Below are 10,002 nucleotides of genomic sequence, written 5' to 3' on the forward strand. Positions count from 1 at the left end.
AAAAAAAAAAAAAAAGAATTAGGTTACACTGATTGCATTTGTTAGATAAAGTCCCTCTTTTGGGGGTGGGGGTGGGGGGAGACAGCCTCATTGTGTCACCCTCGGTAGAGTGCCGTGGCGTCACAGCCCACAGGAACCTCTTGCCTCAGGCTCCCAAGTAGCTGGGCCTACAGGCGCCTGCCACAACGTTGGGGTCGTCTTGTTGTTTAGCTGGCCCTACCCACTGAGCAACCGGCGCTGCTGATGAAATCCCTCTTATAATTGTGTCCTGCCCGCAAGAGGTGTGCCATACACCATTACCACCCCATCCCATCCCTCCTCCCCTCTCTCTCATTCTCCTTACACCACCCCTTGAATTAGCTCATCTACTGCCTTCAAAAAAGAAAAAACTCAAAACCTTGGCCAATAACTCACGGCTCTTGCACCAGCTCACAGGGCACTGTCTAGTTTTTAGCCAGTAAACAGGTAACAGCATTTAATCTTTATAAACCACCATCAGAGATAGGATGTATATTATTTCCTGTTTAGAAATGTAAGATAAAGAAGATACATCCTATCTCTTAGCAGTGCCTGTGACTCAATGGGTAGAAGAGTATATGAAAGTAAGGTGCACCTCAAAAATTTCTCCTGGCCTCTAGACAAGCAACCAGGCAGAGACCTAGTTAGAAGCTACTTGGAGAGAGGATTTCTAGGCAAATTGTCTTTGGGATTATTGTACTTCTACCAGTTATCATTTCTTATTCTATTACTACTCACTAAGATTTAAAAGATGCTGGTATTTTCTCAAGCACAAAAATGCTATCAACTGTTAAAATTTCTTGGATATAATAGGAAAAGAATATTTTGGCAATACAAGTGAACTGGGAGCTATGTTATAGAAGATTTTGAGTCTGTAAATAGGGTAATGATACCCAACCAGGGGCGCATTAAAGACAAGCAAATAGTATTCATAGTTTTGGAAAAAGAAGCACAAATTGGCACTGAAGGTCACCCTATCTGTATTACTCATTTTTTGCTGCATAGTTACCCCAAAGCTTAGTGGATTCAGACATTTATTATCAGTTTCTGCAGGTAATACAGGAATAGTTCAGCTGAGTAACTGTGGGTAAAAGTCTCACAAGGTTACAATTAAGGGCTAAAGTTATCTCAAAGCTCCACTGGGGGAGACTGCATTTCTAAGAGACTGTCTCTCCATATGGCAGCTCACATTTTTCCCCAGACTGAAAGAGACCAGGGTCTTAAAGTGGAAGATAATAGTATTTTGGTCACCTATCCTTTTAAGTACCATATCATCATTCCTGCTGTGTTCTATTCATTACAAGAGAATTTATAAGTTCAGCCCACACTGACGGGGAGATTTATACCAGGATGTGAAGATCAGGAGGGTAGGGATCATTGGGGTTGCTTATTATACTACTTACCATCTTATCAATAGCTTATAGTCAACTGACTTGAATTGGTTTAAAAATAGTGGAAGTGCTAGATACAAAGTTAAAAGACCAACTAAAATCAATTCCATATCTACTGGCAGGCTGAGGAAGTTAGGAATGTTTCTATCAGTCAGGACAGGCTGGGTGATGCTGTGCTAACAACTAAAAAACCTATTTACCTTTTATGCAGGTTGCATGTCCACAAGTTGGCTGGAGGCTCTGGATCATTCTCATTCTGGGATCTAGGCAGATGGAAAAGTGCTATTTGGGATGCTACTGGTGTCCATGGAAAGGGAAAGAAAACATGGAGGGCCATGACATACTTTGCTCAGATGTATAGCATTTCTACTCACAACTGGCTAACTGGTCATATGGCCTACCCCAAAAAGGCTAGGAAGTACAATCCTAATATTTTCATTTCTAAGCCTAAAATATAAAATACCTGGTGAACAGTAGCCTACCACAAGCCATTCATCTCCCACGGAACTACATGCCCTCTAGAATGGTTTATAATGAAATGGCAAAACAGGTGTTAGTGAGCACGTGGGGCAACTAGAATTCTTGTATGCTGCTGGCAGAAATGTAAGACTGTATAAACCACTCTGAATATGTCTTCATGTTTCTTGAGCAAGTAACTATTAGTGAAATTTATCAGTTGTTTGTTAAGTACATGTTTAATTATTTAAAGAGTTTTCCATGTGCGGTGGCTCACAATTGTCTAGCACTCTGGAAGGCCTAGGTGGGTGGATTGCTTGAGCACAGGAGTTCAAGGCAGCCTGAGCAAAAGCGAGACCTCTTGTCTAAAAAACAGCCAGGTGTTGTGGTGGGTACCTGTAATCCCAGCTACTCTGGAGGCTGAGGCAAAAGAATTGCTTCAGCACAAGAGTTGGAGGTTGCTGTGAGGTATGACACCACTGCACTCTACCGAGGGTGACAAAATGGGACTGTCTCAAAAAAAAAAAAAATTGTTTTCCAAATATGAGGGTTCACAGCAGCTTTATTCATAATAGCAAAATCCTGGAAACAATCCAAATATTCATCAGTAGATGAATAAACTGTGGCATATCTATAAGTAACAGATTACTTGGCAATACATTAAAATTTTGGCAGTGTCCAATCCTGTTTTGTCTGTTCCATTTTGTTTTCACAATGTTTTATTCCAGGAATTTTAATCTCAAATTACTCTTCACACAGCAGCCTATCCTATCAATGCAACATAGTATCATATTTGAATAGACAGTTGTAGAATTCATTTTTTCAATAGGAGTCATTTGTTCTGCCTATGTGGTCTAAGTAGCTCTTGGTTTCTTATATCCAGTGACTGGTATTTAATTTTTTTTTTTCCTGTGTAGGACCAGATCTAGCCAGGTCCCTAAATTCCAGTTCCTTTAGGAATTGGGAAGGTCTGGTTGTAGAGACCAGCCAGTAAAGTGGACAGATCAGCATAACTCTAATGTAAGCTGGTGTTGACTGGGCCATCAAGCTCAATTCACTCAAATTCAGGTGTGTCCTGAAGAATAGTGAAAGGCTTTGGTCCCTAATGGGCAAACAGTAGACAGTGGACTTGTCAGAGATTGCAACTCAACTCTTACAAGATCCCATAAGTAGGATGTATAGTAAAATCGAAGATTTTAAATATACAGGTAGGACCTAGGACCCCTTTCTGTTATGTAAACTGTTATAACAAAGCTGGACAATACTGAGAATGTTTGTCACCTTCCAAAGTTTACCTAATATACTGAAACATATGCACATATTTGCAAATATGCATGCACATATCTGTGAATCATTAATTAAAAGTGACTTCTAAAAGTAGAGAGGCCTTATGTAATCAGAAAAAGAAAATATTTTTAAAAATGCTACCCGTAGTAAAGCGGTTGAATAATCACCATAAACTATAAAATGTAACAGATACCAGTGGGGAAAAAGCACATCTTTCACACTTAAGACTAAGAGGCAGATATTACATGACACCAAAGGACAACCAAATTGCCTATGAGGAAGTCTTAAGTCAGATCTCAATCTGGTCTTACTTAAACTGCCAATTTACAGAGAAATCTTAAACTTACACCACAGAGTTCGATCTGCAAACCTGTCAGAAATGCTTCAGAACCAACTTAATTTAAACACACAAACTGCAAAAGGGAAAAAAAAAATATGAGGGGATACATGTAAATTAAAAGATACTTAGGAGATAGCTACCAATCACACACTGTGATGAAGTTTTTATTTGGATCCTGATTCAGACAAATCAACTGTGACATTTGAGACTACAGAAATTGGAATATTTACTGGGTAACTGATGTAAAGAAATCTTAATTTTTTTTACATGTGATAATAGTATTGTTGTTATGTTTTCTAAAAGTCCCCTTCTCTACAAAGAAACTGAAATGCTTATGTAAAAACACTGGATGACTAAAAAATTCAAGAATAAGATACTGCTTGGCTCCACGCCCATAGCTCAGTAGTTAGGGCACCAGCCATATACACTGGGGCTGGCAGGTTTGAACCCAGTCCAGGCCTGATAAAACACCAATGACAACTACAACAAAAAACTAGTTGTGCGTTGTGGCAGGCGCCAGCTACTTGGGAGGCTGAGACAAGAGACTTGCTTAAGCCCAAGAGTTGGAGGTTGCTGTGCGCTGTGTTGCCACAGCACTCTACCAAGATGACATAGCGAAACTATGTCTCCAAAAAAAAAAGAATAAGATACTGCTTGGCTTTTGGCCATTATTGAAGTGTGAATTTGTTAAGCTATAATCAGTTTTCTTTCCTAGTCTACTGTGTTAGGGCAGAGTTTGGACAATTCATAGCAAAAATGTGTAAATTAGTTATTTTGCTAGCAAAATAAACCAGTTCAAGTAGCTGAAACTGGGAGATATTTCCCACCCTTCATGCAGGAACATGGCCAATGCTACAGGAAGTATAGCACTAGATGATTTAATGCTTGATTTTCCTTTTTTGAGACAGAGTCATACTCTGTTGCTCTGGGTACAGTGCCATGGCATCACAGCTCATAGGAACCTCAAACTCTTGGGTTCAAGTAAGCCTCCTAAGTAGCTGGGACTATAGGTGTGTACCACTATTCCCAGCTAGTTTTTTTATTTTTAGTAGAGACCAAGTTTCTTATTCAGGCTGATATCAATCTCCTAAACTCAAATAATTCACCTGCTTTGGCCTTCCAGAATGCTAGGATCAGATGCATTAGACACCACACCTACTAGCATGCTTCATTTTCAGTTTAAGGTCCTACCTGAATTTGATACTTCAAAATAAAAATGATTCCAGTGTCTATACTAGTCCCAAGTGATAACTGCTCCAAATACTGTGCTATAAGTGTTTTCCCAAACCTGATTTTGAATTTAACTGAATATAGGGAAAGCAATGAAACTAGTTTGCCTCGTAACCAAGGGCAAAAAGCCTGTATAGCATGGAAGTAAACATCAGCAGAGCTCTAGATTCAGACTGCCAAGTTTACAGCACAGCTCTGCCACATGCTTGATATATGACCTTGGGCAAGTTACTTAACCTTTCAATTCCACTAATATTCACCTCTTAGAGTTGTCAGAGGGATTAAATGAATATACATAAGAATGTACCAGTGATTGGTGCAAAATATGTTATTTATATGGTTCAGAATTTAGGGGTGGAAAGACTAACTTGGTCACATTAAGACGCTGATGAGTGTGTATTGCAGAACAGAGTAGGATGATGTTTTAAAATATTCTTGGCCAGGCGTGGTGGCTCATGCCTATAAACCTAGCACTCCAGGAGGCCAAGGTGGATGGATCACTTGAGTTTACAAGATTGAGACCAGTCTGAGCAAGACTGAGACCCTATCTCTGCTAAAAATAGAAAAAGAAAAAAAAATTGAGGCAAGAGGACAGCTTTAGCCCAAGAGTTTGAGGTTGCTGTGAGCTGTGAGCTGTTACACCACCGCACTCTACCCAGGGCAACAGCTTGAGACTCTGTCTCAAAAAAAAAAAAAAAGAAAAAAAAATATATATATATGTAAAGGTCAGGGACGACAGCTCACACCTGTAATCCTAACACTCTAGGAGGCCAAACTGGGTGGATTGCCTGAGCTCACAAGTTTGAGACCAGTCTGAGCCAGAGCGAGACCTCATTTCTAAAAATAGCTCAGTGTTGTGGTGGGTGCCTGTAGTCCCAGCTACTTGGGAGGCTGATGCAAGAGTTTGAGGTTGCTGTGAGCTGTGATCTACCTAGGGTGACAAAGTGACATAAGACAGAAGCTACAGTTATACTAGGTCTTTTGAAAATTTTTCCTATTAAAAATAAAATTTATTGCTTCTTGGCCTTTTGACTAAGAATAGGCACAGAATAAAATTTTAAAAAACAGGATGAAATGTGTCCTTAGTGCTTAAGATTTCATTCTAATTCTTGTTATCAAGATCAAATTTTAAAATGTCTGTTTCAATAAAAACACAATGAATAACCCTAAAGTAAATGATTCTTGAAAATTCATAATATAAGCCAGACAAATGTAAAAAAGTAAAGCAAGAGGAGTTTTCTGATCATAAAATATTTATTAAGGTATACTTTAGGGAATATAGTGAATATAAAATTTAGGATCACAATATGAAGCAATTTTAAATCCTCTCAAAAGTCAGCACAGCCCTCAATACTCTGCAGATGTAAAACCACTGGTGAGACTCACTAAAAGCAATTTGACTAGTACAGAAGTGGGTTTTCATAAACATTTACAACTACAGCATCTGAATACTTCTTTTAAGTGCAAAACCACACCACATTACACTAATGCTGCAACAATGCATTCATTATTGTTCTCATTAGTCATTAGTAGTCAACTTGCATAAAACACCAGGAAAAAGCACAATGGAGCTCACAAAGTGGGCCAAAAAATGAACCTGTCCTTGCAAAACACACTTTGTAATGGAAGAGACGTTAAAAAAAGTATTATGCACATTACAGAAGCTGCATTCATTCCAACAATCTCAAGTGTCATTTCCTTTTCTGTAAAATCAAATTACAAGAACCAGGCACAACTAATATTTGGGAGGCAGTGTGTAGCTAAAATTTCGTTTAACTAATTATTCAATGATTTTTAAAATCCCCATAAATCTTTTCTGTCCTGAGGTAGTTGCAAAATAAATTGTAACTTGGATATCAACTAGCTGAGGCTTTGACTCATTAAAACTAGCTGTTACAGACAGGAACTACCTTTTGATATTTAAAAGACAGTTGAGAAATGGGCCTCTTACTACACACACAAAATGATGGCTATGTGGGAAAGAGGATTAGCTGCTTCAGAACGTGAGAGATATGGTCCACCATTACTTCCACCCTCCCCCACCCATTTTAAGAAGATTCTTTATTGTCCAAAAAGCCACCAGGAACAAAATAGTGGAAGTAGACAGATCATCGTCCTTTGCTGTAGCCAGGGAAGAAAAGGTCAAGTAGAGTCTGTAGAATCTCATTGGGAATCATGATGTAATTCTGGCCAAGATCATGCCGACAAGCAGGGCAGGAGAAAACTTGGGCCTTAAAGGAACGCTGCAAGCAATCCTAAAGTAAAACCAATGGAAAAAGCAAACAAAAATAACATCCAATTTTATCTGAGGGTAAAGCATGTACAGAAAGTATTTAGCAACTTATGCTGGGAACTAGAAACTTAGTGTTTGGTAACAAGAAATATATAAGATAAAAAGACCTACATCTGCACTATGAAAAAGCCTACAGTCATGATTTTAGTTTCACCTCTGGCACACACACTGTGAGACTTCAGGTAAATTATTTAACTATTTTGTGCTTCAAATTCCTTATCCAGTAAAATGATGGTATTAGGGATTACATGTGATTTCTACTAGACTAATCTTTTAGGCTGTATTTTAATCCTGTTCTTTCCCAACAGAACCCTAGAGAAAAACAAACATACATCAGGATTCCCCTCCTTAGAACTGAAGTTACACATTTTATCAAAACAGTCAACACATAATGGGTCTTTAAAATATATATTTAGGCTTGGCACCTGTAGCTCAAGTGGCTAAGGAACCAGCCACATACACTAGAGCTGGCGGGTTCTAATCCATCCCAGGCTCACCAAACAACAATGACAACTATAACCAAAAATAGCCAGGTGTTGTGGCAGGCTGCTGTGGTCCCAGCTACTTGGGAGGCTAAGGCAAGAGGATCAAGAGTTTGAGGTTGCTGTGAGCAGCGATGTCACAGCACTCTACCCAGGGCAACAGCTTGAGACTCTGTCTCAAAACAAATATATATATATATATATACACACACACACACACATATTTATGTGAAGAGAGTTAACTGACTCAAAGTCAGGCATGAACTCATAGGTAGAAGATTTGTTTCCATTTTACAAAAGAAACTAAAATTCTGAAGTTACTATAGGGCACACAACCACTACTTTATAAAGCAAGAGTTCAATGCTTGACTTAAACTTTCCTTTTATGCCATAATGATAACACAATATTTAATTCATGTGGGCATTCTGCCCGATATAATGTTAGACATTTTATTAAATATGTGAAACTACTCCAGTTTGCACTGTAATATATAAAATACATAAGCTGTTACACAGTAAAGAGCAATGACACTTATTTCTTCATTTCAACTCTTCCTCAGTAGTTCTGAACATGATAGACTATCTCAAACTATTAGCAGAATTACCATTACTATCAAATTAAAACATGCATTTACCATCAAGATATAATTAAATGCTTCTTAATTGGCAAGGTTCCATAACTATCCTACACTTCATGGAAAAATGCTTCTTAGCTCACTAAAAAAAGTATAGCGAATAGTGTGCCTTCAGGCCTAATATTGGAAATGAGAAAGGAATTCCACTTACTTTACAGACATTGTGGAAGCATTCTGTTGTCACAGGCTGGTAAACTAGCTCCTGGCAGCAGACACACATAAAAGACTGTTCCAATTTTTTCAGAAAATTCTAGAATGGTACCCAAGGGGAAGGAAACAAAAGTTAACAGTTCATAATATATTAAGTGATCAGAAAAAAAGTGTGTTAGCAGTTAAAGGGTACAAAAATATAGCTAGAAGAAATAAGACCTACTGTTCAACAAATTAGTAGAGGGATTACAGTAAATAACTCATTGTATACTTCATCAATATAGCGAGTAGAAAATAATTCAACTATTCCTAGCATAAAGAAAAATGTTAGAGGTAATGAATATTCCAATCATCTTGAATTATATATTATATGAATCTATCAAAATTTCACTTATACCACCAAAATATGCATGTCTACAGTGTATCAAAAAAGGGTCTTAGTCATATTTAATGTTTTCTAATAAGAAAAAAAGTAGTCACTCTTGTAACTACTTGAGATAAACAAACTTATAAGCTAAAGAAACTGTATTTCCCACACAGTACTAGGGTTGAAAACACTGTAAAGTCAAAATATATGCCATTGAAGTCCAACTAGGTACAGTAGCTCATGCCTGCAATCTCAGCACTTTGGCAGACTGAGACAGGAGGATTGCTTGAAGCCAAGAGTTTGAGCCAGCCTGGGCAACATAGTGAAGCCCCAGCTCTAGTATTCAGGAGGCTGAGGTAGAAGGATCACTTGAATCCAGGAGTTCAAAGGTGCAGTGAGCTATGATTATACCGCTGCACTCTGGCTTGGGCAACAGATCAAGATCCTATTTCAAAATAAAAAATAAAGAAAAAAGGCAAAGTCCCGCTAAACCTCACATTCCTGGGATAAATTATTCTTAGGTAAAAATATAATGGGCAGCTTTGTTTCCAGGTCATTACCTAATGGTTGCCTTTTTATCTTTGTCTATTACCAAATTTGAATTTTTTAAGCTTTAAAGGAAGGACTAGGCACTAATACTCTCTATAATATCTAATACTATAAAGAATTACAATTTATTCTTCTAGGATTACTCTGTGATATTTTGCCTTCATCTAAAAAATCCCATATTTTCCTGATGCCAATGTTTAAAGTGGGTTAAAATGATAAAAAGTAGAGCTACCTAGAATATATGATCAAATGGATACTTTATTCTCTTCAAAAGCCATTACCAATTCCATTTTATCCAAGCAGTTTCTTTTAAACTAGAAGGAAAGGTCATTCTTTTTGAGTAGTCATGAGGACAGTCCTCCATTTAGTTCTTCTGGTAGTAAGGAAATACATTTTATGGGTTTTTTTAGGTTAATAGAAAATGCAGAATTTACAGGAATTAAGTTAAATTAAACGTCACATTCTAAAAAGATGTCTTGTCATGCTTGTAATTCTAGCACTCTGGGAGGCCAAGATGGGTGGACTGCCCAAGCTCAGGTTTTTGAGACCAGTCTGAACTAGAACAAGACTTTGTCTCTAAAAATAGCCAGGCGCCTGTAGTCCCGTTTGAGAAGCTGAGGTAAAAGAACCACTTGAGCCCAAGAGTTTGAGGTTGCTATGAGCTGTGACGCCACAGCACTCTACCGAGGGTGACAAATAGATTGTCTCAAAAAAAAAAAAAAAGAAAAAAAAAATGAAATGGTTGGAAACTGCTGACCTAGTCCAAACCAGTCATGGTACAGTCGAGAAATAGACTTCAGAGAG

General features: G+C 38.0%; 1 protein-coding gene across 1 annotated transcript in view; it reads right to left on the reverse strand.

The window, feature by feature from the left end:
• Window positions 1-5,957: 5,957 nt before the first annotated feature.
• UHRF2 (ubiquitin like with PHD and ring finger domains 2) overlaps window positions 5,958-10,002 on the reverse strand; it is an 88,483-nt gene continuing 84,438 nt past the window's right edge. The window contains exons 15-16 of the mRNA XM_012814001.2: window positions 8,284-8,382; window positions 5,958-6,977 (exon numbers count right to left, since the gene is read on the reverse strand). Coding sequence (XP_012669455.1) covers window positions 6,831-6,977; window positions 8,284-8,382 — 246 coding nt within the window. The 3' untranslated portion in view covers window positions 5,958-6,830. The remainder of the gene's footprint in view (window positions 6,978-8,283; window positions 8,383-10,002) is intronic.

The sequence above is a fragment of the Otolemur garnettii genome, unplaced genomic scaffold, assembly GCF_000181295.1.
Source record: "Otolemur garnettii isolate 467f Iridium unplaced genomic scaffold, OtoGar3 scaffold00006, whole genome shotgun sequence".
Classification (NCBI taxonomy): domain Eukaryota; kingdom Metazoa; phylum Chordata; class Mammalia; order Primates; family Galagidae; genus Otolemur; species Otolemur garnettii.